The sequence below is a fragment of the Crinia signifera genome, chromosome 19, assembly GCF_055691185.1.
Source record: "Crinia signifera chromosome 19, ASM5569118v1, whole genome shotgun sequence".
Taxonomy (NCBI): domain Eukaryota; kingdom Metazoa; phylum Chordata; class Amphibia; order Anura; family Myobatrachidae; genus Crinia; species Crinia signifera.
Genome location: NC_139226.1, coordinates 86,936,654 through 86,963,362, shown reverse-complemented (window position 1 = coordinate 86,963,362; position 26,709 = coordinate 86,936,654). Strand labels below are relative to the sequence as shown.

Below are 26,709 nucleotides of genomic sequence, written 5' to 3'. Positions count from 1 at the left end.
GAGTTAGCAAAGATTGTATAGCAGTCGAATAGAAAGTGAATCTCACCGTGTGTACACACCATAAGTGTTGCGGAAACATTTAAATATTGCTTGTTCAGTGATTGGCAGAACCTCTATGAAGCTCCCCAAGAAGAGATAAACATTTTGGTATGACTTCCTTTTTGAAGAGACGGCTCCAACCAATCCATATGGAAAATGGATACGAATTTCTCTTTAAATATTTAAAGAGTTGGCGACTTATTCTGTATCCATAGTCGTAAAATAGTTTTACAGGCAGTCGATGAAATTGCCAGCAACAACTTTCTCACCTCTCTTGATCCTGATATCTGGAGGTAGAAGACCAAAAATTGGCCAATCTGGAGTGAGAGGTGCATAATTAACTAAGTCGCTAACAGGGAAACGCCAAATATTTTAGCAAAAGGGCAAGGCCATAAGCAGTGATAAAGTTCTGCTGGAGTTTGGATACATTTGGGGCAAGCAATATACCCATGAGGAATCGAGGTACTGCACATATCTGCAGATTTGGCCATCAGGCAAGTCAGTAGCGCACGCAGGGGGGGTTTCCGAGTACCCAGAAACCCCCCAAGGAGTCTAAGGACTCTAGACTGAAAGCTGAGGGTCCCCTCTTTCCATGAGTACTAGAATTTTTAAAATCGGACCTTGGGAACTGGAGATATCTGACTTCAAAATAGTGGTCCCCATCCAAGCCTGTTAATTGCTCTTCCCAGTCAGATATTTCAGGTTCTGTCTGACGTAGAGTTTTTCTGAGGGTATATTCCAAAAGCTGGGACTCTCCCCCTTTGAAGGACACTAGAAGCTTGTCTCTACTCATCCCAGAACCAGAGATATCAGCCTTCCAGCAGCTGGTTACTGCTCCAGCTCCACACACCTGGTATGTAGTTTTATATAATCGTTGGCAGATTGCTCTGCCTCCTGAACTCTGATCCCCTAGTCCCCAATACCATTTGGTAGGTGGGATTCTCTAGTTTTTAATTTCATCTATTTGCGGGAACTGGAGATATCTGCAGTCAAGCAAGCTGTCCTCTCACCAGAAAATAATGAATAATAAGCCCACTCCACTATATACCCCTCCTCTGCGTATTAAACATCCTCTACCACCCAGGAAGTTATGTATCAGGGCCCCTTCATTCAGCCCAATGCCCCCTTCTCCCACCCCATCTCCCACCATCTGTGCAGTAAAGGGGTAATTCGTGGAAATTACTGATCCAGGCCCTACATGCTGAGCGGTTGATATAATACCCCCTACCACTCGCGGGACATCAAAGCATATACTGGGTCACCTAAGTGTCCATCTCTGTGCTTTGCTCTGCCCCTCTGGAAACCCCCTTCTGAAAATCCTGCGTTTGCCCCTGCAAGTATTATACTAACAGAATACAGTAGGATATCAACATACCTCCCAACATGACCCTCTCCAGGAGGGACACATTGCTCTGTTTCTGGACTTCCCTCTTCATTTATTACTACCATCACCTGTGGTGAAGCACCTTTCTTATCCATTAACCTGTTTAAAACAGGTGATGGCAATCATACATTAAGCGGGAAGTCCAGAAGCAGAGAATTGTGTCCCTCCCGGAGAGGTATGTATCAAGGAGGTATGTATCAAGGAGGTCATCAGTAGATAAGGAAGGGATATGTATCAACCATTGGGCCATACCAGTCCATAAAGAGGCTCTGTGAAATCTGTAATATAACATTGCTCCCCTGCCGAAAATTAAGTGACCAGAGATTTGCCCAATCTCCCACCTGGATGAGTCTAGAACAGGAGAAGTCAACTTCAGTCCTTGAAAGCTTACCAACAGTTCATGTTTTCCAGACCACCCAGCAAGAGCACAGGTGTAGTCATTACTCACTGACATGTTTTAAAAGATTCATAGGTGGAACTAATTACTTACATCACTTGTGGTTCTTGCATTAAGATTAACATAATTAGGCAGTAGTTAAGTAGGACGATATGTGGACAGGAGATCTTCATTTATGGGATGAACAGAAAGTGCTAGGTTCATTTTGGTTCATTTAGAAGGATTTTAGTTATATCTGATTGTGCCCGTTAAATACAGAAGGAAGCGAGTTCTTGTGCAGAGATGTTAGCCAGGGGTTCTAGCAATTGAAGGGTTAAGGAGAGATTTATGCATTAAAAAGAATTTGTTGTTAGAAGTCTGAGCAGAGATGAGAGACTAGAAGCATGTTTGTGTGGCAGGCTGCAGAACCTGCCAGTATGTCTGGCAGAGAGCAGCATATGAGGAAGGCAGCAGAAGTACAAGATTTATGTCTGTGATGTTCTACATTACAATCCACTTTGGAAATGAAGAGTGACGCCACTTGGTCAATGGCTGTTTTCAGGGTTTGGTAAAGATGCGGTTTTGTCTCTGTGGCTTCCTGTTGCCACCATTCCCCACATGCCCCTGTCACTAACACATCACTCATCTCCTGATATACTCTGTGCTGCTGGGAACCCTGCTCCTCCCACTATATTTTTTTATGGGTTTTGAGAGGTTACTCTGATTATGAGGTGGATCCTTTTTCAGGTAGCTTATATTATTAAAATACCTTAACTGTCCCTACCTGGGCCTAGGAGAATGGTCAGGGATTCCGTAGCCTGCCGTCAGTGCAGGGGACTTGCGGCGTCTTTGCTACACAGCAATGATGTTTAATGCTGCCACTGCCTGGTCCTGCAGCACTGATATTAGGATATTGCGGCAGTGTTCTGAGCACCCAATGTGTTTTTGATTGTTCCTATAAAATATGTTCAAGGAGTTAATATTAAAAAAAGGGGGAATTGATGTTTAATAAAGGAAGAGTGTTCTATATGATTATTTATAAAAGGACTTGTAAGTCAATATCTATGTTTAGACCTTGGGGGTCTAATGTTTGAAGTTCCTAGATCCATTTTGTTTCTGACTTTATTTGATTGGAAGATATGTTTCTTCCCCTCCAGTTTCACTTTATTTTTTATATTACTATGAACTGTAGTCCGGTTGGATCTTTGTTATGTTTTTCTGCAAAGTGTTTTGACACACTATGCGTTAGAAGTCCTTTTTTTATATTATAAATGTGTTCGTAAAACCTTGTCTTTGCTTTCCTTTTATTTTGACCCATACACTCAGTTCCGCAAGGGCATTGTAGTATGTATATAATTTCTTCTGAATTGCATGATATGTTTTGTTTTTATCTTGTATTCTTTTCATTTAGAATGGGTATGTTCAGCATTTTTCTCCATCGGTTCTGTTACCTCTGTGTTTATTGTTTTGGTACTTATGTATTAGCCGGGCCTAAGTTGTCAGCGTAGCCATTGCCGGGCGCCCTGCTAATACGTAAGTTACTTACTGCGGGCTGCATAGCTTCGGCCGACAGAGGGGGGAGATCGCTTCGGCGGGCGGAGGTGGGAGATCCCGGCGGGTTGAAGGGTGGCCGCCGGAGCTTCATTGGCGGCTGCACAGAGGGAGGAGATCCCGGCGGGTGGTCCGGGGCCGGAGGAGACGCAGACGCGTCATGCCAGCAATGTATGTAATTGTTCAGTGTAATGCCCCTGGGGGAGCATCCCATGGTTTCCTTGCTCCCCCAGCGGCACTACACTAATTGCGTACATTGCGGGGACTGTCATGGCGGACGGGGAGCCAGAGGAGGGGAACACTGTCGCCGGGGACATCATTGAGGTAAGTATAATGCACTACACAGGCACACACACACTACAGACACACACAACACCAACTAACACAATCATATACCCACTATCCACATCATACCCCCATTATCCACATGGGCGCGTGGAGTTAATGTTATAAAGTGTGGCGAGCCACCGAGCCCGAAGCACAGTGAGCGTAGTGAGACCCGCGAGGGGACGTGTATCCGTGTCCCCTCGCTTCGGGCTCGATGGCTCGTTGCGTTCGCCACACTTTATAAAATTAACTCCACGCCCACGTGGATAATGGGGGTATGACGTGGATAGTGGGTATACGATCCATTATGTTTTAGCACAGCTCCAGTTACATAAATTACGTAGTTTACATAGCCAGCATAGTGGTGTATTGGTATTCTCAATACACCACTACGCAAACTACCTAATGGGCGCCCTGCTTATACATAAGTACCATTGTTTTTTTAAAGAAAGTTTTCTTATAAATTTGTTTGTGTCAATGTATAATTGAAATTTATCAATTTGCGACTCTGGGGCAAACTTTATGCCTTTTTGAACTATCTTTGTTTGGTTTTCTATTAATGTTTTCGTACTTAGATTGAAGATCGATGGTTTGTTCTCCGATGTTTCTAGTATTTCTGATGTTTTCTTCTTTTTTCCTCCTCGTGACCCTCTCTTTTTTGTTGTTCTTGTGACTTTTTCTTCCGTTTGTGTGACAGTTTTTGGAAATTGGATGCTTCTCGCCTTCCTCTGGTCACCTCTAAAAAAGCCTATTCTTTTCACTTTCTGTTTCCAGATCTTGTATGTCTTCCTGAGGTCTTACTAACAGTCCTGTTCCTATCGAGTTCAAGAGGGTGTTAAAGCTGACTTCACCTTCTTTTTTGCTGTTTCTATGCCTCTTTTTGAAGAGTCTCTAATTATGTTCTTATTTTGGTAGGAGAAGTTCCTTTTGTTGTAAAGCTGATATTTTCTGACCGGGTATCTCATTTGAGGGGTGTTCTTAATTAGTGGACTTTTCTGGTTGGTCTGTCTTTGATTTGGTCTTTGCGGTTTTCGTATTTCTTTTTGGTCTCTTCTTTGATTTTTCTTTTCTACATAGTTCTTTTTCTCTTCCATATCTCTCTGAAACTTTCTCTGTTTTTGACTGATGATTAATTCTTCAAGTTTCTCAGTTTTGTCATTAGTCATGGCGATTAGTTTCTTAAAATCTGCCATTCCTGATATTGTTTCAAAGTTGTTCTCAATTTGTTTTATATTCTCATTTACATTGGAGAGGTTCAATTTTCTGTCCTCAATGATTAGAGTGATTAGTTTATATGAACCGGTGTCCAAAATGTAATTCCATTTCTCATAAACGTTTGCAGTTGTTGGTTGGAATGTTGCATTTTTGCTTATTCTCAAACCTCTGGGTATCATCTTGTTTTCCAGGTATTTATTTAGGGTGGTGATCTCCCACCACTGTTTTACTTCTTGTGCGTATAGTTTTTCCAGTTTGAGAAACTAGCTGCAGAACCCTTCATTTTCTATGGGTTGGTCCACTATAGTTGGGATGCTTGAAAAAATATTTTCTAAATTGTTACGCTTTGTTTGATATGTAATATGTGTTGATGTAATATGTGTTCGGTCATACTGCAGCGGTATATTTTAGAATTCAAAGAATTTGTAAATGGGCTATGTTTTGTATACAACCGCGCTGTATTGTGTTTTGAGCAACTACCTATATTATACCCCTTTCAGACATACGCGAAAATCCCAGGTTTTTTCACATGAACGCGCCCAAACCCGGGACTAGCGTATGTCTGAAAGGGTATACCCAGTATTTCACTCCCGGATACTGAGCACCTGCAATTAACCAGGGTTTTTCCCAGTATTTTACTCCCGGGTATAATACCCGGCTTATGTCTGAATGGTATAACCCGGGTTTTTCAGTTTTAAACATATGATGTTGTTTTTTTTTGCTGCCGAGGCGTCTTCTGATGAGGTCATCAGCTGTAGCCGAGGAAGACACCTCAGGCACATGTGCGGAGGCTTGCAGAGGCAGTGGCTGCTTGGTGCTCCTTTGCAGCAACAGAGTGCAGAGTCCTGTGGGAAGTCAGGTGGCATGGCACATCATTGGAAGAAGAGGAGGTCAAGGAGCTGTTACATGTGCGTGGAGAAAAGGAGATCAAATCTCAAATCACAGGCTCAGAGGTCATTCTTGTGAGCCAGCAATGTGTCCCATTTTAATGATGAAACACTGAAATGCATGAAAAGCCTGGCTTATGTGTGAAAGGGGTATACTCGGGTTTTTCCCAGATCTGAGGTGTAGTGTGAAAGGGGGTCTGTTACTAAAATCCCGAGAGTGACTTGGGTTGAAAATCCCGGGTAAACCTGTCCAAAATCTTGGGTAGTATGTCTAGACTAAAAGGGGTATAAATTAGCAATTAAAGGACATTTTTTATGTGTTTAGGAGCACTCTTTTATCATAAAAATATGTGAAATGCGTGGAGCAATAAAAATAATAAAATGTGCCAGACTTTTATTTCCTGCCAAAACAGGAAAGCAGCGGTAACAGAAGGACAGCAGCGGTAACTCCGTTCCCCACTCCGCCGGCAACTGAGGTGACGTCATTGGCCGGGCGGCAGTGCAGCTGATAGCTGAAGCCGGGAGCTCAGAACACCGCCACAATATCCTGATATCAGGGCTACAGGACCAGGCAGTGGCAGCATTAAAGATCATTGCTGTGTAGCAGAGACGCCGCAAGTCTCCTGCACGGGCAGCAGGCTATGGAATCCCTGGCCATTCTCCTGGGCCAAGGTAGGGAAAGTTAGCTACCTGAAAAAGGATCCACCTCAGAGTAAACACTCAAAGAAGTGTAAACATTTTAAATAATGAACCCCCCTTTATTCCTGTTTTGGCAGGAAATAAAAGTCTGGCACATTTTATTATTTTTATTGCTCCACACATTTCACATATTTTTATGATAAAAGAGCGCTCCTAAACACATTAATTAATTTCTATTGATTGCTAATTAATATAGGTAGCTGCCAGGCCCGCCAACAGTGGGGTCTGGAGTCCTGGGCCCTGACAGAGAAGGGGGCCCGGACCTGGTCCTACAACTATAAATATTAAATAGCTCCTTACCAGCTATCTATTTGCCCCTGATTTCTGTCCCTATGGTCAGATGTGTCCATCGGCTCTGCTGCAGCCAGACTCTGCTCTGGTCTCGGACAGCAGAGGCTGCTGGGACATGTAGTTTTGTTTTAAGTGTCTGGCAGCCAGGCACTTAAAAAAAAACTACATGTCCCAGCATCCCCTGCTGGCCGGGACCAGAGCAGACCAGACTAATGGATGCCTGAAGCAGTTCTCGGGAAGAGCTGCTACTCAGGAGGTGTCAGAGTGTTGCATGTAGATGGTGCACTGCCTGTGCGGATGAGGAGGACCCAGCAAGTCACAGGGATCCAAAGAAAACAGTGCAGGAAGGATCTCCCTGTAAGCCCCACAACAGTGAGTACTTGTATTATGTATTCTTTTTCATTCTGATCTCTGTTACTCCTCTCTCTCTCTCTCCCCCCTTTCCCTCTCTCTCCCGCCTTTCCCTCTCTCTCTCTCTCTCTCTCTCTCTCTTTGTCACACACTTTCTCACTCTTTGTCGCACACCAATTTCCTCTAATTCATTCTCTCTCACCCACCCTCTTCCATTTCCACCTATTCCCTTCTCTCTATCTCCTCTCTATCACACACACATACATATACAGGGGGCCCTCCCTTTTTTGACAGTCCCGGGCCCCATCATTTCTCATGGCAGCCCTGGTAGCTGCTCAAAACACAATACAGCGCGGTTATATACAAAACATCCTCCCACTATATAACTATCAGTCTGAGGCTTCCTGCTGCCCCAATTCCCCTCCACACATCATGTCAATGTCCGTGTCACATGCATCCATGTCCTCACTGAGACATCACTCATCTCCTGATATACTCTGTGCTGCTGGGGACCCTGCCCCTCCCACTATATAACTCTTTGGGGGAAATTTACTAAAGGAAATTTGTAAAAAATAGGTGTATTTGTATCCAGAAATACACTTATTTTTGACATTTACTATCCCGAAAATACGGCAATTCGTATTCGTATTGATAGCACATCAATACGACTACGAATTGCCATATTTTCGGGATAGTAAATGTCAAAAATAAGTGTATTTCTGGATACAAATACACCTGTTTTTTTACAAATTTCCTTTTGTAAATTTCCCCCTTTATGTCACTGCCTGTGTCACATGCAGGAACATCACTTATCTCCTGATATACTATGTGCTGCTGGTCTAATAGGGTCTATCTCCAATCAGTTAAAAACTGGATACATGCATTACTTCTTATGATAAACAAGGAAGAGGTTAATAGGTGCACAGGTCGACATGCAATAGGTCGACACAGTCAAAAGATTGATGTGCACTAGTTCGGCATTGACAAATGGTTAATATGCAATAGGTTGACACTGACAAAAGGTTGACACAAGTAAAAGGTCTGTTGACTATGACACCAACTTTTTGAAAAACTCATGTCGATCTTTTCATGTGTTGACATTTTGTCAAAGTTGTCCTAGTGCATGTCGACCTATTGGTGTTGGCCTATCGACAGGGTTGCCTACCCTCCTGGAATGGCCGGAAGGCTCCCGAAAATCGTGTGTCTCTGCTGACAATCTCCTCTCTGGGCTTCTCCCAGAGAGGAGACTTTAAAAGTAGGCAACCCTGCCTATTGACCATCGGCCTAGACACTGTCGGCTCTTTGATCCACACCCAAGTCTTACTGTGGGCAATCACTTCCATTGCATGCATCTGTTTGATCATGTCACTGATCTGACCGGCATCGCTAAATTCATCCCAGAACACATACTGGGAAGATTAGTGGGAAGCATTGCATAATACGGGTGGCATTTATACCGCTTCATCACTCCATGTGCTTACAGAATAAGTCAGGAAAACAATTCTGTGTGAGCTAAATGCATAGCAGGACTCCCATCATCCTCGTGTCCGAGATCATACTTCTTCCATAGTTTGTGTAACACTAGGCAGGGCATGAGTAGGGGTTCTAGCCGCCCTCGGCTAATACAAATGTGCCCCCCCCCCCCCCCCCCCTCAAATGAATGAACTATTATTTTTCTTATCTATGTGCTTCTTGTTGCCATGGGGTACTTACATGTTGTCTGGGGTTATGTGCTTGTTGCCTGGGGTTTCATGCACATTGCTAGTGGTTTTTTGCCAGGCAACTCAGGCTCATTGCCCGGAGTTGCATGCTTATTGTCAGAGGTTTCATGCTTGTTGCCAGAGGTTTTGTGCTTGTTAACAGGGGTTACATGCTCATTGTCTGGGGTTACATGCTCATTACCAGGGGGTTTCTTGCTCGTTGCCTAAGAGGTTACATGCTCGTTTCAAGAGGGGTAAATGCTTGTTCCTGGAGAGTTACATGCTCATTCCCTGGGGTTACATGCTCATTGCTAGGGGCTTTTGCTCTTTGTCAGGGGATTACATGCTCGTTGCCATGTGGTTACTGCTCAGAGCTCACCAGAGCTCCTAGGATCCCCACTTCTGGGCGTGCTGCCTTCCCCTGATTAGCGTCTTTTTCCAAGAAGATGGCGGCCATTTTTGCAGATTCCATACTGTCCCCATGGAATCTGCAGAGCCCCTCCACGGCTTGCAATAGTAGGTATGGCTTACTTCCGTAGAGTTATTTTACTAGTTATAAACTACAGAAATTCTCTGCAACTTGTGTCAGTTAAGTAGATCATAAGAAAGTTGTTGTTGTAAATAATGTATTTATTCTGTATTTAATTTTCTCTCTATTAAACTCTTGCTCCGTTTCAGCTGCACCTGCTGACATTAATGTCCATCGCCGCCCAGATCTACAAGCACCCGAGTCTGAGGAACTCGGTCAACCTGGTGGTGGTTAAGGTCTTGGTAGTTGAAGATGAAGACTCAGGTCCAGAAGTCTCAGACAATGGGGGCCTGATCCTACGTCACTTCTGCCGGTGGCAGCAAGGCTACAATCCGCCAAGTGATCGTCATCCCGAGCACTACGATACGGCCATTCTCCTTACCCGACAGGTATGTGACCCCTTGTAATGACACTTCCTAATGTCTGAGCTCCAAGTATACAACGCCCCAGGCTGTAAATATACCTTACAGCTATTCCTGGCTTGGCTGCTGCTATAGTCTAGTCACAGCCATCTGCTACTGAGAGGAGGAACATGACTTCACACCCAAAATAACCATTGATATACAGAGGCTGATTAAGGCCTAATGGCGCCCTAGGCAAGACCAGGGGCGGGCTGGGCCGGGGGGCAGGGTGCCATGTGCCCCCCGGGCCACTGTACCAGTTGCTGCTGCGGGCCGCCTGGTGATGATCCACCCATACATCGTCCATCGGCACCTTCTCCTGTCAGCCGCAGCAGCACTGGCCGCGGCTACAGGAACATGGCCGCCGCCCACACTGCCCTGAGGACGCATTGTCCTCCTCTTGTCAGCAGCGCTGGCCGCCGCTACAGAAACATGGCCGCCGCTCCCCTGCACTGAGGACATGTCCTCAGTGCAGAGGTGACATCATGATGCCGACTCTGCCCGACTGCGTGTGAGGATTCAGGAAGTGGGCTGACTCACTGTAGGGGGGAGGTGTAGCGCGCAGCGGAGAGGAGTCTCCTGAGAACTTCAAGTACTGCCAGGCAAGTGGGCTCCTCTCCTCCACACACCATGCTTCATCCGCCCCCTCCTCATAATCTATCCTTTCGGCTATTTCCCACCACCACTCACGGGCTATATGATATGAGAGAGAGAGATGACCTGCCTCCTCCTGGGCACTTCACATTCTAATGGTATACTCTGTCTCCCTCCCTCTCTCCCCTTCTCCCCCCCCCCACTCCCTCTCTCCCCTTCTCCCCCTCTCTCTCTGTCTCCCTCCCCTTCTCCCCTCTCTCTCTCTCTCTCCTCTCATCACTCTCTCCATGCCCCCTCTCTCCATGTTCCATCCACATCCCCCCTCTCTCTTCATATCTCCATCTCTCTCCATGTGGCCTTTCTCATATGTGTAAAGGTCTGCATATTTGGAACATTTATATGCAGCATGTTTTCTTTTTTTACATTTGTATTAAGTTAAAAAAAAAAAAAAAAAATTATAGCCTGACTCCAGAGTGCACCACCCCCTTTAACACAAACTCAGCTGCTGTACACAGGTATACAGGAGCCAAACCATTTTAGTGTTGACTTTGCTTTTATTTATTTATATTGTATGTATGTATGTATATATATATATATATATATATATATATATATATATATATTATGCGGTGCAAATGCAAGCAGCGGCACTCCCAGGACTTTTCAAAAAGACTTTAATGTAATCCCGACGTTTCGGGAAGCTGGGTCCCCGTTTTCAAGGTGTAAAACAACAAACGGGGACCCAGCTCCCCGAAACGTTGGGATCACATTAAAGTCTTTTTGAAAAGTCCTGGGAGTGCCGCTGCTTGCATTTGCACCGCATGATATACTGTTACTCCGGAGGGCACCCAGGCTGAATTTTCCCATTCCAGGGAGTGCCGGGCTGAAAACCCACTCTATATATATATATATATATATATATATATATATATATATATTGTTTGTTTGTTTGTTCTGTCCAGCACTCTCCTTCAGGATATAGCGATCAGTGCCTTTCACATAGATAAACACCTGCAAAAATGAAAGATGGCACTCCAGAGGGACTGAGGTGAAAAAAGCTTTATAGTTTGTGCATAAAGAAATGCGCCAACGTTTTCACTCCACCTTGTTTTGTTTTTTTTGCCTTGAAAACGGGGTGTGCCAGCCCCGAAACGTTGGTGCATTTCTTTATGCACAAACTATAATGTTTTACCTGGTGTCCTCCTGTTATAGAGGAGGAGCAGCCTGCGTTGTCCTCCTGCTATAGAGGAGGAGCAGCCTGTGATGTCCTCCTGTTATTATAGAGGAGGAGCAGCCTGTGATGTCCTCCTGTTACTATAGAGGAGGAGCAGTCTGTGGTGTCCTCCTGTTATAGAGGAGCAGCCTGCGTTGTCCTCCTGTTATAGAGGAGCAGCCTGAGGTGTCCTCCTGTTATAGAGGAGGAGCAGCCTGAGGTGTCCTCCTGTTGTTATAGGGGAGGAGCAGCCTGTGATGTCCTCCTGTTACTATAGAGGAGGAGCAGTCTGTGGTGTCCTCCTGTTATAGAGGTGTTGTTGTTGTTATTATTATAGAGGAGGAGCAGCCTGCGGTTTCCTGCTATTATTATTATACAGGGGGAAAGGGTTTTTTTTTTCTTTTCCAGCCCTCAGGCCCCCCCCTATTAAAAAGTTAATCGTTTTGTACCTTTACATAATGTTCAGCGTTATGTGAACTTTTTGAAAAAAAAATTATCTTTACACATTTTTTTTTTGCATTTTTTTTTCATTATTTTGATACGTAAAAGTTATAATAAAGTATCTATGGTATAATCAACTCCAGGCCTAATCTTTTTTAATGAATCCATATTTTTTAAATGAAAAACCTCCATTTAACAATGCGCTCTTACTTGTGGGCCAGTGCTCTGGACTTGCCCCCCAGGCTAAAAGTTGCCAGCCAGCCCCTGGGCAAGACCATAGGTATACCCTTTATTGTTCTTATGTATGCCATATGTACGGCGCTGCCAACTACTTGTGGCTCCTTATAAATAAAATATAATAATACAGTAATCTTATAAATGTATTTACAAACTGTGAATAGTTGCAAAGGTAAGTGATTTTCAAAAGTATTTTTCACCAGAAAATAAAAAATCAGTCTTACATCTTGCATTGGTTTAACACAATGGGTGGTTTTCACCATAAACTCTGGGCATCTTACCAGATACCACCCAAATACCATAGTCCGGACTCACTGGCAGGTGGGGCTCCCCTGGTTGGATTTTGGACAGTGGTGCAACTGCCACTGGCAAGGAAGTCCAGGAACAGAGCATTTTTTCCCTCCTGGAATGGGTCATGTTGGGAGGAATGCGGGTGTCCCTGTATTGTGTCAACATACTTAGCAGGTTCCCTACCTCTTACGTGCTCCTCTACTTGGATCTGAGTGTGATATTTCTGTGTGGCAGGATTTCTGTGGACACGACAGCTGTGACACACTTGGCGTGGCTGACATCGGAACAGTCTGTGAACCAAGCAAGAGCTGCTCTGTGATTGAAGATGATGGACTGCAGGCTGCCTACACTTTAGCCCATGAGCTTGGTATATTGAATACAATATCATTATATACAGTATGGGGTGTGGCTATTAAATAATGAGATTGTACTTGTAAAACCATACTGCGCATAGGCGCATCTAGAAATATGGTAATGGGTGGTCCCAGACTCCACCACTCAGTATATGGGAGCATTGCGCGGTGAAGCTGCATGGCAAAAGGGGCGTAGATTCATAGAAAGGAGGCGTGTTATCACAAAAAGGGGCGTGGTATTACACATTAGACCACACACCGTAATGCCCATTACACATTTTTGCAAACTCCGTAATACCCATTACACATAAAGCCACACGCCGCAATGCCATTTACACATAAGTCCATAATGCCCATTACACATTGTGCCACACATCATGATGTCCATTACATACTATATAGCAACCCATAATGCCCATTACATACACTTTACATTACATAAGTGCCACTTACCTACATGTTCATTGCTATGGGGTTATTGCTCGATGTCAGTGGCTTCAAGCTCAATGCCAAGGGGGCTTCATGCTCGTTGCCAAGGGGGATTGGACTGTACCTTGGTCACTGCCCGCTCCTCATGGGTCTTCAGGGCCAGGTATGTCCTGCTGGTTGTGTGGCCGACTCCCATTTCACCTTGCTGCCTGTGTGCTGCTGCACCTTATGCTGGGCCAGGTGCTGCCAACAGTGGTCCCTCCATGCAGGTGCGCCCAGAGGTACAGGTCGGGTGCGCTGCCTCTTTAATGCCATCCTGCACCGCTCGCCTCCTAGCTGCCGCCGTGTGCTGTCAGCGGCTCTTCTATGTTGGACCGCAAGCAAAATAGGAGCTCACAGTCCAGGAGCGCTATCTTTAGAACTCTCTTTGAGGAGGTGATTAACTGGGCAGCTCCTGGCAGGGTTAGCTGCCTGGGGTCAGGACATGCTGTGGACTGTGACGCTGTCCTCTCTCACAATATGGGACACATTCACATTATATTGGGGGCGTGCGGGCTTCCCTCAGGCAAAGCCGCGCTGACACTAACATCACAGGGCATGCTGATAACTGACAGTGTACGGGGGGAACAGGGACCGCCTACACTAGGGGATGGGAGCTTCAGAGGGACAAATCAGCCTGCGGGCTGATGCTGCTACAGCTGCTCTGGGAGACAGGTGCAGAGGGCACCTATTCAACATATACAGCTGGGCAGCACATAGCTCTCTCAGCCCGGCTGTCATTGCTTTAAATTGTGTGCGGCTGGCGTTCTAATGGGTGGTTCGGTGCACCCCCGGACCACCCCCTAGATTCGCATAAGATAATGTGGGAACATTGACCTTAAAATATCTTAAAATGGGTTTGCAAGTGTCACCCTTCTCGCACAGATAGTTTGCAGTCACACAGCATTTGAACATTATTTTCTTTAGATCAAGGGGGCGAAATGTAATAGGGTGCGATTGTTAGTCATGTTTTAAAATCGCACTGTCACTGCTAAAAGAACGTAAAGGATGGTATCTCTAGTACAAAGTAAGCGGTAATGCTAGAAAGAGACATAGATATATACTGTACATATGATACAACCATGGCAGATCCTATAGATCAGTGTTTTCAACCACTGTGCCGTGGCACACTAGTGTGCCTTGAGCTGTTCTTAAATGTGCCTCCATATCTAGAGATGCCCAAACCAGTTTACTGCAACCACCAGTTAAAGCGTTATTTACTGGTCTCTCTTAATTTAAAGGGCCAATGTATTTTATTTGTGTTACCTGTGGGGACCAGTGTGATTATTTTTTTTATATGGGGGGGCAATAGGTTTGGTTTTTTCCTGTGGGAGCCAATGTGTTTTGCCCTGTGGGGATCTTATGGTGTGCCTTGGCAATTTTAAAATCGTATTTAGTGTGCCGCAAGGTAAAAAGGTTGAAAATCACTGCTATAGATCAAGGGGTGTGGTATAGCTCGCCGACAATGTCTAGGTCAATACACACATAAGGTTGACACTGCGAAAAAGGTCTACATGTGAAAAGTCTACACATGAAAAGGTCGCTAATGAAGTATGAATGTTCCTTATGGCTAACCAGCTGTCATCTCAATTTGCGCAGCACATGTCCTCAGTATCCCACATGACAACTCCAACAACTGTAAGAAGGCGTTTGGAGAGCTGAATAGACACCATTTGATGGCTCCGCTGTTTCTGCAGCTCAATAAGTCCGCCCCATGGTCTCCGTGCAGCGCCATGCACCTGACAGAATTCTTCGACAGTGGTCACGGTAAGGCTCCTGCTCTGTGAGTGTCATCATAGTCATACAGGTGTATCACATACAGATTATGTACACGTATGAGAATCTGCCGTTCGCATCACTGGCTCTGAAGCTAAGCTCAATGCCACAAGGTGGTTAGGCCTAATGCTGCCGGGGATGGAGCCAAGATTGTGTGCCGCAGGACAGTGGAAAGCAGCACAAGAAAAATGGGGTTTCTGGGTACTCAGAAACCCCCCTGTGTGCATCACTCTATATCCTTTGCTATGTGGTCACCGGCTGTCACACATTTCAACGGAACACAGGAGGCTTGCACATCTCCCCAGGGAACCGGGAGGGGGGCCTGGTTTTTCGGAAGCTTCCCAGCCATTCCGGGAGGGTAGCCAACCCTGAGTTACACACAGCAAGATGTTGTGTCAGGGGTGTCATATGTGACGTATAAGGAGCATGTCAATGTCTGATAATCATTAAGGAGCTGCATACATGCTCCATAGTGGAACCTGTCATTCGCTTTGTATCTGTGCTTTGGTCTTAGCCAGATAGTGAGGAATGGGCTCTCTGGCTAATTCATCAGGCAGCGATTTCATAGCAGGATGTTCTCGTGTTCTAGACTTGGATCTGTCCATTTTGCATGACATGGAAAAAGCTTGACGATTAGTACTTTGTGTTCCTGTGTCAGCTCATCCAGCACCCCCTGAGGACGGATGGCGTCACGCCTGAGCTGCGGCCCGGAGACAACGACGCTGGTGGAAACTGCAGACTACCGGCACCTGTGCTAACAATGCACATATATCTCGCCAGGCTGACACGAGATTGGAACCGGGAACTTTGATTAAATATGAGACATATTTATAACCATAGTACACGTGTCAGCATGACGGATATTACATGGGAAGGACATGTTCCCAGCAAGTAGTTTATTAACGCAATCAGAATGTATTTCTTATTTATTTAGCACCTTTTAGAATATAATAAAGTCTGATTGATTGCACAAACAGTGGTGTAACAATAGCCCCGCAGACCCCGCGGTTACGGGGAGGTGCTGAGTAAGTGTGGGCACCGGGGGTCTGCGGGGCTATTGATGCCCTGCAAGGCTGCCGGGACCAGTCTGCTTTTACACCACCGGGACCCTCCTGGCTCCTGCTAATGAAAAATAGTCCAAACAAATTGCCCACCCCCTTACAGCAGACACATTTTGAGGATGCTAAAGGAGGCGGCGGCTGTTAGGGGCAGCCATTTTGTGATGGTCAATTTCATTAGCAGGAACCAGCCAGGAGGAGCACCGGGACCGCAGACAAGTAGACCTGCGGGACCCTGCCACAGACCCAGCATTAGCGGGGTAAGGCAGGGTTGGGGGGGCGGGATTTACTTTACTGGGGGGGGGGGGGGGGCGCGTTGATGAAATTTCTGTCAGGGGGTGCACATTTTATAATTACGCCACTGGGCACATAGCAACATGTCATCGTTAATAGAACTCCCATCTTAGTAAGTTTACCTCTGTGATTCCGTCTCCCGACACGGACGACACTATGGCGACTTAGGGGTCAATTAATTAAACAGGCGTGTTCAGAGGATGCCGGCAGATATTAAAAATCTGCCAAATGTACCGTGGGGGGCTCTCCATTTCCAAATGCATTCACCAAGCTGCGGAATGTGAAGTATTCGGATTCGGTAAGACCATTTCCAGGTGGCGTTACCCTATAGTCAGTGCCGGTGCCACGGGTGGGTGGGGGGTTAATACGGCCGCTGTGCTGCTTTCGGGGGGGCTCAGCAGGCGGGCGAGCTGGCTAGCTCAGCGGGCAGGGCGAGCTGGCTCAGCGGGTGGGAGTGAGGAGGTCTCGCTTACCGGGCAGGAGGGAGGGCGAGCTGCGCTGTGTGTTCAGTCCCGGCACAGACATCTTCCGCGTACAGCCGGGCAGCGTCTGAGGGTGAGCCAAGTGCTCAGCGCTGCCGAGCATTAACATCTGCCGCCCAATCCCTGCTGGCGCGCTGATCCAGGGGGGAAGGAAGGCTGCTCCCAACTACCTTCCGGGGGTCCCTGCTCCCAACTACCGCCCCCCAGTGGCCGGCACCCTAGGCAAATGCCTAGCACTGCCTAATGGTGGCGCCGGCCCTGCCTATAGTAGCTTATGTGTACTCTCTGTGGCCCCGTGGTGACCCAATCACCAGGTACCGGTAACAGGACACAGTGTTATAGCGTTGTGAGATCACAATGGGCAGTATTCAATGTGAATACTGGCGATGTGCAGCGAATCCTGTTTAGGATTCGCTGCACATTCGCCACTGCTCGCTGCGTTCCAGAGCCTCGCCGGCTCCGGTATTCAACAAGTCAGGGGCTCGCTGCCCCTGACCGGCGAATTTGAGCTCCTGCAGCAGACGCCGCAGGGAGCACGAGGATGGCGGCAGGCAGGGAGATGGAAGTCTCCCTGCCTGCCCCAGAACGTTTGTGGGGGGGAGGTGGGCTCCCCGGGTGCCAGGCAGCACAGGCTGCCCCCCGGGGGTGCCAGCAGGGGACCGGGTATATTCACTACACCCGATCATGCATATGTAATGATCGGGTGAAGTGAATATATGAATATCTAATGAGCGGCTCGGCTCCCGGCCCCCTGCTGGCTGGTCTGTGTAAAAAAAATAATAATTTTTTTTAAATTAAATATATATTTATGTGCTGTAAGCACATGAATAAAAATAGCATGCCCCTGCCCCTCCTCAGAATAAAATTCCAGATTTTTTTACACCAATTGTAAAAAACAAAACACTTTATTTTAAAAGTTCACCTTCCACTTCACCATAAAAAAATAGCGATTGCTACTCGGTGAATCATGGCAAAAAATGTATTCGCCATCTGGTCATTGAATAGGGTGATTCACCGTTTTAGTCAGAAATTCGCCTTACAGCACAAAATCGCCATAAAAACCTGGCGAATCAGCCTTATTGAATACCGCCCAATGCTTCCAACTCTTTGGCAGGAGCGGCTCTCATTGGATTCTGTCTCCTGGTAAGAGATTGGGGGCCAGATCCAGTAAGCTTTAAAAGGGATAAAATGGAGAGTAATAAACATCCAGCCAATCAGCTCCTACCTGGCATGTCACAGACTATGTTTGAAAAATGTCAGGCAGGAACTTATTGGTTGGGTGTTTATCACTTTCCATTTTATCACTTTTGAATCTTAGTGCATCTGGCCCTGGGAATGAATTCATGTGCAAATTATTATCAACTAATTTTCAAATATTTATTACAATTGCATTAGAAATGCAGGTTGTGAGAAATAGGCTCTTTAAAACATATCCATGTTAACAATTCTCCTGGGAACAAAGTACATGGTAAAGTTGCTAAGGAATACATACGATATCCCGGCACTTAGGATCAACCCTGGCATCCAGATATGGAGGATCCCAACAAGGCTTCGTATGTACCCTAACCCGCTCCCCTACTACCCTCACCATAACCCTCCCTTACCACAGCCTAACACTAACCCATCCCCCCCACCCTTCAGCCTGGGATACGGTCGTATTGTTGACCCGACTTAGGTCGATAGTCATTAGGTCGACACCGTTGGGTCGACAGGCAACTAGGTCGATAGGGTTCTAGGTCGACATGGGTGAAGGTCGACAGGTGTCTAGGTCGACATAGGACAAGGTCGACATGGTTTTAGGTCGACAAATGCTTTAGTTCGACAGGTCGCATGGTCGACGTAGGTTTTTTCACTGTTTTTTGAGCCAACATGTGCCGACAGGCGGTATTTCATGCCCTACCATCCACTAGTGCGTGGTGGGAGAATAAAATAGTGTGCCGAGCGCAGCGAGGCACCGTGCCCGAAGCATTGCGAGCGAAGCAAGCAATGCGAGGGGCTTTAGTTCACTTCCAACTGTGTCCATGTCGACTGTGTCAACCATGTGGCCAGTTGGTGTCTGTCTGGCGATCATGGTGTCATGGTGATGGGCCTATTTTGACGTAAAGGACTGGGGGCCAAATGCACTAAGCTTCAAAAGTGATAAAATGGAGAGTGATAAACAGCCAGCCAATCAGCTCCTGTCTGACATGTTTCAAACACAGTCTGTGACATGTCAGGCAGGAGCTGGCTGGCTGTTTATCACTCTCCATTTTATCGCTTTTGAAGCTTCATGCATCTGGCCCTGGAGCTGCAGCTCTATCCACCCTATTGTTAATCTAAATCTATAGATTTTAAGCTTGCAGCAGGGCCCTCCTACCTCCAAGTCTGTCTGTTGTTACCCAGTTTGGTATATCACTGTCTACTATTGTAAACTGCAACGGAATCTGCTGCGCTATATAAGAAACTGTAAATAAATAAATAAATAAACTTGCTAAGTGGTGTCTGGGAGGTGAAAGAGAACACAAAACAAAGCATTGTGGGAGTGTTATGGGAGCGCCACAGGCGTGTCACTGAGAGGGGTCTGACCCACAGCCGCTTCCAAAGCAGCCATAGCCAGGCAGAGAGACAACATCTGTGGTACAGAGAAAGACTGTAGAAGCCAGCTTGTCTGGCTGAAAACAGCATAAACTCACCTGGCTATTGGCAGGAATCCTTAGCTCCACACTTGATCTGGGCCCGGGGGTTCGGCTTATCTTGATTGACGGGTTGGCTGATTTGAATGACGGTTCAGGATAGGCTGGTTGAGGTCAGAGGTGGAGATTGATGGGGTGATGTTCTTGCTTCCAGAAGATTCTGCCTCTTGCTTCAGGGAACGTTGCCCTCCCGCCCGCCCCAATTATTAGTTAGAATTAGTTTTTGAGAAGTCGTTTGCACTTATTCGTTTAGTTGTTGTCGGCTTATTTTGTCTTGGCGGAAAGAACGGTAGTTAAATTAGAGCTGTATTTACACTTAGCTGGTGGTTGATGTCGAGATGTGGGCATCACCGATCCAGGTGGGCCCGCATCTGGACCTTAACGATCATCTACTTCGGATAGCGTAAATTCTTGCGGACATTTGTAGTTTAGGGCAGGTGGCCCAATTTTTTGATGACTCGGGCAGAGTGGTGAGCTCTGCCTTAGTGATATTTGCGAGGTCAGGGGCAGAAGCAGAAGGTCAACCCCCTGACCTTAAGGGCAATTGGCCCCTTTTGAAAAGTCCGCTTCATAATTGAGCCGTTGTCTTGGACGCTGGCAGGTGGCCGGTCCTTGGCAATTAAGGGCAGGTGGCCCTTAGATCCGGAGTTTGTTATTTTTATTACTTTGTTATTTTCCAGCAATGTTATTTATTTTGCATGCCGTTCTTTGCCCGCCACCTTAGTTAGAGCAGGGACATAAATTTGAGATAGATTCAAATAGGCCGCCCCTGCTCAAAATAAATAAGCCGTCCCCTTTAAGCCCATTCAGTTGTACGCGTCTTTATTTCTTAGATAAGTGGTGTGAGTGTGGATGAATGCCTATGTCTGTGTGGAGTTTACGCATCAGGCCCATAATGTGTCACAGAATCTTGTTAACTTCACACACACTTTTATTGTGTTATATGTGAAGTGACAACATGTGCTATTGTGTTCTATGCATTATCAATGGGTTTTCTCCCACCTATTTTGTCCCAGAGTCAGGGCAACCGAGAGGGGGGGAGCGGGTACTAATTTCCCCTCCATTCCCCCTCCGTCCCTCGGAGGTAGCAAAAGCAGCACACACTTCTACAGCATGTGCTGTGCTGATGGCAGGCTCAGCATGAATGTCTCACTGACAGCGTGAGAGGTCATGCTGAGCCTGCTGTCAGCACAGCACAGGCTGTAGGTGTGTGCTGCTGCTGAGATTACAGTTTTTAGAGTTTTCTTTCACCCTTCTCTAAACATTTTGGGGCGTGGCCTAAGTGCGGGAGGTGCCCACACTTAGGCCATGCCCCCAAAAGTTTACCGGGGCCCGGCATTCCTCTCGGCTGCCCTGCCCAGAGTGCTCCTACTGTGAATGCTGAGGTGGGGGAGAGAACAGGGGGTTGCAGGGTCTGTATGGTGTAAGGTTCTCTGTCTCCCTGCACAACATAAATCTGTCACACGTGAGATATGTGCAACAGTTATGCAGCATTTTACAAGAGTTCTTGGTTCAAACTATGGCAGGTGGTTTCTGCAGAAACTCTTATAAATGTCTCATACTGTAGCTGCAGGCATACGGAATGAACACTGCTTATATCTCTCAGCACAGAACCTAGTGTAACCTCTGTGCTGGGATGTTTCATAAGTGTCGTCCACAACGGTCACAACAAAGACGGATGGCTGCTCTGGTATGGATCTTTATTTAAACAGTGTATAGGTCGAAAGTCATAACCACTGTTGATCGACAGGCAGACGGTCAACACATTAAAAAGACATGAAAAATATCAACTTGCATTATGCCGACATGGTCCGACACAAGCAAAAAAGTCTGCAGTTTTCAAGTTTTTGGGGTGTCTATATAGACATTTGGTTGACATGGACACCATATTAGTGTGTGGATCAGCTCACAGACAATGTCGACGTCGACAGTCATTATGTAGACAGTAAAAGGTCAGCTCGGATAAGATTGTTATTGACAGAAGATCGACGTCGGGCTAATGACTGTCGGGATCCTGACTGTCGGGACCATATACCCCACCCGACATGACTGTAGTCATAAGTAAGTAATATAATAGTGTACTCTAGAACATCAAAGCAAATGCAGATAAAACGGAGATACTCGCTGGACAGTGTACTTCCAGTAATGGAGGTATATTAGGGGTTATTCTGGTTGGATTGCTAAGAAGCGGTATTCCGCTGCTTAGCAAGCCTTGTAATGTCCGCTCTCCGCCTCCCAGCGAATATCCTTGCCACCTTGTGAATGGATGTTTTGCGTAAACATCCATTTGCAGGGTGGAGGTGTGATATATTAGCCCGACAGTCGGGATTCCGACAGTCATTAGTCAGACGTCGGAATCCCGCCTGCACAGCGTGCGGAGCGCAATGAAGCCCCTTGTGGGCTCGCTGCGCTCACCATGCTGCGGGCACGGTGGCGAGCTGCTCTCGCCACCTATTTTATTCTCCCTCTATGGGGGTCGTGGACCCCCACGAGGGAGCAGTCGGGATTCCGACTTCGGAAAAAATCATTGGATGGTTCTACGCTGCTCACAAATCTAAGTCAGTCTGGGCTGACAGACTTGCGGCGTCCGGGTCCAAGAACTGGGCGGGCGGCTGATGTCTTGTGACGCCCCCGGAAGGCAGGTGCCTGTCTGCATCCTCATGGGGACACCTAGCGTTTTCCTGGGTGCACCCAGCATTTTTGTGGTACCCCCAGGAACAACCCCTGCCCGCCTCCATCCTGCCCCCCCTTCCATGTGTGAGCATCACTCGGACTATGCAAGTCGGCGAAGGAGCCTGCACAGAAGCCCTGCATATGCTCATATGAGAATATGCGCATGCGGAGAGCATAAACATTGGGGCAACGGTCATCTGTCAGACCACACTTAGGTCGACAGTCATTAGGTCGACCCCGAAAGGTCGACTTGCCCCAAGGTCAACAGGGTTAAAGGTCAACATGGGTCAAGGTCGTTATGACTTAAGGTCGACATGGGCCAATGTCGACTTCTGTTTAGGTCGACAGTCATAAGGTCGACATGAGTTTTTCACTGATTTTTTGAGCCGACAGGCGGTATTTCATGCTCTTCCATCCACTAGGGCATGGTGGGAGAATAAAATAGTGTGCCGAGCGTAGCGAGGGGCTGCGGTTCAACTCCAACAGTGTCCATTCGGGTCAAAAAACTGTGAAAAACTCATATCGACCTAATGACTGTCGACCTAACCCCATGCCGACTTTGGCCCATGTCGACCTTAAGTCATGTTGACCTTGACCCACGTCGACCTTTAACCCTGTCAACCTTGGGGCCAGTCGACCTTCCGGGGTCTGTAATGACTGTAGACCTAAGTCAGGTCTGACAGATGTACCGATTCCAAACATTGTTCCCCCGTGCAAACACATCGGGGACCGTGATTACCAGAATCAGGGTCTTTGTCTATCTGACTGAGACTGGGTAGAGTGGTCATTGCTGATGTCATAGACCCTCCTCATAGACACATGGAGCACGCCTACAATTTTTTCAAACACAGCCAGAGAACGGCCAGTTTCCTATCAGACAAATTCTGGCTATATTGCATTTACGATCTATATGCTAATTTCCCTAGCACATGTGCAGTCTTTCAATAATCACTCAATTTGGCTGGGATCGCATTGAATGCAATAGCACCGTTTAGGGTGTGTCGTATGTTATCGTGCCGCCCTGGAAGCTGCTGTGCAGGTCAAGGGAGATCGTACGGGACTGCTGTCCTCAGAGAGTGTATGGGGACCATTAATGGTTTATTTACAGATATTTGCAGCTGCCCATGTTTTCCTATGTAACAGTCTTTATGGAACAGTTTTATTTTTATTATCCTTTATTTATATATGCTTTATTTATATGGTGCCACAAGGGATCCACAGAGTCCAATTACAGAGTACATAGATGAACATAGATGGCACTGACATAAGTATCAGGGTGGCAGAGAACCACAGGATTTGGTGCCACTGGAGATGGTTTAAGAGAAGGAAAAGCACAGTAGGTGGGAGGGACTTTCTCCTCGTGAGAGCTTACATTCTAAAGGGGAGGAGCAGACAGACATGGGAAGACAGTGGCCAGTATTCAATGCCGGTGCGAGCAGCCGGCGAGGGGGTTAAACTGCGAGGATCACAGAAAACCAGTGATCCTCGCAGTTTAACCCCCGCGCCGGCCGCTCGCACTATTCAACGTTCCGGCGGAATCTTCGCAGTCACAAAACTGCGAGGATTCCCCTAAACTGCGAGAGCCGCGGCTAGTGCAGCAAACTCGCTGTAATTAGCCTCGGCTCTCGCAGCTTTTGGAGGCACATTCGCAAATTCCCCCTCGCTCAAAAAACGGAGCGAGGGGGAATTTGCGAATGAGGGGGGGTCAGTTGAATACTGACAGGGTGAGCGGTGACTGTGAGCAAAAAGTCCTGCTTGCAGTCACCGCTCGCCCACGGCATTGAATATATGCCAGTGAGTGTGAAACAGGGTTAGGATGAGAGTTGGCTGGGTTTGGTGAAGTAGTAGGAGAGAATTCTAATGCATTCCTTTCATTCTCTTTATTGTTTCACAAAAAAGTTAAATGAAATGTATTGTTCAGAAATTAGAACTGAAGAAGATTGTGGAGCAGTAAATTGTGTCTAATGTCCTCTATGTGTTATTATCTGTCCTTCCTACATAAGGAGACTGTTTATTGGATGCACCGGGCACCTCTCTGGAACTTCCACGGGAACTCCCTGGAACATCCTCCAGATATGACTTGGACAACCAGTGTCGCCAAGTGTTTGGAAAACAGTTCTCTCACTGCCCAAACACCAGAGAAGAGGATATTTGTGCTCAGCTGTGGTGTAAGGTTCAGGATGAGCATATCTGCCACACCAAGAATGGAAGCCTACTTTGGGCTGATGGGACTACCTGCGGAGATCATCATGTGTGCTGGAATGGGGTCTGTCAAGTGGAAGAAGATGTTGTTAGGCCTAAGGTAACTTCATAACTATGATTATAATAAAAGCTGTAACTGTAAATCTAAGCATTTTAAGTGGAAAAATCCAGGCATTGCATGCGATTCCCCTCAGAAGCCTGAAATCTGCATTTCCATACTCACCAGTGCCACCAGTTGGACGTGGATCTGAACCTTCTGCATGCTGCTGGCTTAGTCCTGGTCTCACCACCAAGGGCGATACTACTATAGGTGCAAGGGATGCAGCTGCTATGGGGACCAGAGCTGAGAGGGGCCACCTTCCCTGTAACAGTTACATGTGTTATATACAGGGTGTCGCTACCATAGATGCAGGGGGTGCAGCTGCTATGGGGCCCAGAGTTTAAAGGGGCCACTTTCCCTGTCAAAGTTATATATTTTTTTCACCATTGGATGGTACATGGGGGCCCTTACAAATATTTGCTACGGGCCTAAAGATATTTGGTTAGACCACAGTTCACCACCCTGGGGAGAGGAGGGGGTGGGGAAGCCTTATATACCCCAACTTACTTACTTACTCAAGCCTAAACCTTTCAGCAGTCACAGAAACGGTATAATTCAGGAGTGTCCCGGTTTAAAGGAATACTAGGGTAATCTATGCATAGCACCTTTACATAGGTATTTCATACAATGTCTGGATTCTATACATTGTTTGTAAAATATACATACAGTGGTATCGACCAAGAGTCATTGACCCATTCATTCAAAGTAGATACTACTGTTTATTAAAACATAAGCCGGCCAAACAGATATAATGCAGTATGATCATAGGGGACATCATTCCTTTACATGTCAACATCAAGACCTGTAATCTATGTCTACTAGGTGCCAGTAGATGGAAACTGGGCCAGTTGGGGTTCATGGGGCGAGTGCTCGCGGAGCTGTGGAGGAGGGGTCCGGTTTTCCTATCGAGAGTGTAATGACCCCGAGCCAGAGAATGGTGGGATGTACTGTCAAGGCCAGAGAGCCATCTATGAGTCCTGTAACACTCAGGAGTGTCCGCTACAAGGTATGTGTATTAGTTACAGAAACCTTTTACCATTCTATCCATTATTGTTTAAAAGGAGATTGTCATATAAAACGGAAATAAAGAGGTTACTAAGTAATGCCAGATGGAATGAAGTGGTGGGAGACAGGGGAAAAGTTGATCATGTCCCGAAAAGTACAACAGTAAAGATAGGAAAAAAAGACCATGTTAGTAATAGTCTATATTACGGTTCCCCACCTGGGGTATGCGGCGGATCAGTTGGAGGTACGTGAAAATAATATTGGTAATGGCAGAAAGGTCTCCCATTGCCGTGAAGATAAAACGCTTCAACATCACTTTCAGGGAGATTTATGGGAGGAGGGGGGTACTCATAAATGAAAAGCCTAATCAAGGGGGGTACAGGAGACAAAAAAACGTGGAAACCGCTGGGCTATATAATAAAATCAAGTGCTGATAAAAAAATAAAAAGATAGATGAGGAGAAAGAGAATGCAAGGGAATGAGACTAAAGAGAGAGGGAGTAGTACATAGTGATATTGGAGGAAAAAGCAGCAGTCATGCCGCCCTTTTACAGCAATGTTGGTGATTGCTGGGAGTCGCCAGATTGAGGGAGAAATGCCCTCTTTTCTGGGAAATGGGAGGCTTTCCCTTTAATTAGGGAGTTACCTGTAGGAGAGTATGTACTAAATACCACTCCTCTCTCTCATCGTCACCACTCCTCCCTATATTGATATCAGCATGGTCCGCTAATCAGAAAATTGGTGCATGCTTATCATTTTCATTGTGCATGCATGACTGAAAATGCCAACGGATTGTAATCGCAACGTAGCCACAGGAAGCTCGCGCGTGGGTGTGATAACCTGCCATTCTGGTTGTGTTTGAAAAAAACGCAGGTGTGCCCAAACGTTTTTAGGGAGGATCTCTGACATTCGTGCTGGCCTCAACCAGCCTGTCTCAGTTGTAGATTAGTGAAAGCCTTAATCTTACTCACATTTGGCCAGATGACAAACACTTTTGGATGTGCAGAGAATTGAGAAAGGATTTTTGAATGCGTGGCGGTTAGCGATGCTTCCGCCATTCATTCGCAAATATTCACGGTTAGTTAATTTTGCAATCTGTTC

General features: G+C 46.5%; 1 protein-coding gene and 1 long non-coding RNA gene across 5 annotated transcripts in view; one reads left to right on the top strand and one right to left on the bottom strand.

The window, feature by feature from the left end:
* LOC146042709 (uncharacterized) overlaps positions 1-26,709 on the bottom strand; it is a 175,056-nt gene that overhangs the window by 109,667 nt on the left and 38,680 nt on the right. For 3 of the 4 annotated variants that reach the window (XR_014463986.1, XR_014463983.1, XR_014463985.1), the window contains exon 6: positions 12,710-12,816. The exons of the other annotated variant lie outside the window; for it this stretch is intronic. This is a non-coding gene — a long non-coding RNA (uncharacterized LOC146042709). The remainder of the gene's footprint in view (positions 1-12,709; positions 12,817-26,709) is intronic. 4 annotated transcript variants of the gene reach the window in all.
* Positions 1-26,709, top strand: part of ADAMTS8 (ADAM metallopeptidase with thrombospondin type 1 motif 8) — a 54,820-nt gene that overhangs the window by 12,888 nt on the left and 15,223 nt on the right. Inside the window, exons 2-6 of the mRNA XM_083162880.1 lie at positions 9,499-9,738; positions 12,761-12,893; positions 14,947-15,114; positions 24,306-24,604; positions 25,427-25,610. Coding sequence (XP_083019006.1) covers positions 9,499-9,738; positions 12,761-12,893; positions 14,947-15,114; positions 24,306-24,604; positions 25,427-25,610 — 1,024 coding nt within the window. The remainder of the gene's footprint in view (positions 1-9,498; positions 9,739-12,760; positions 12,894-14,946; positions 15,115-24,305; positions 24,605-25,426; positions 25,611-26,709) is intronic.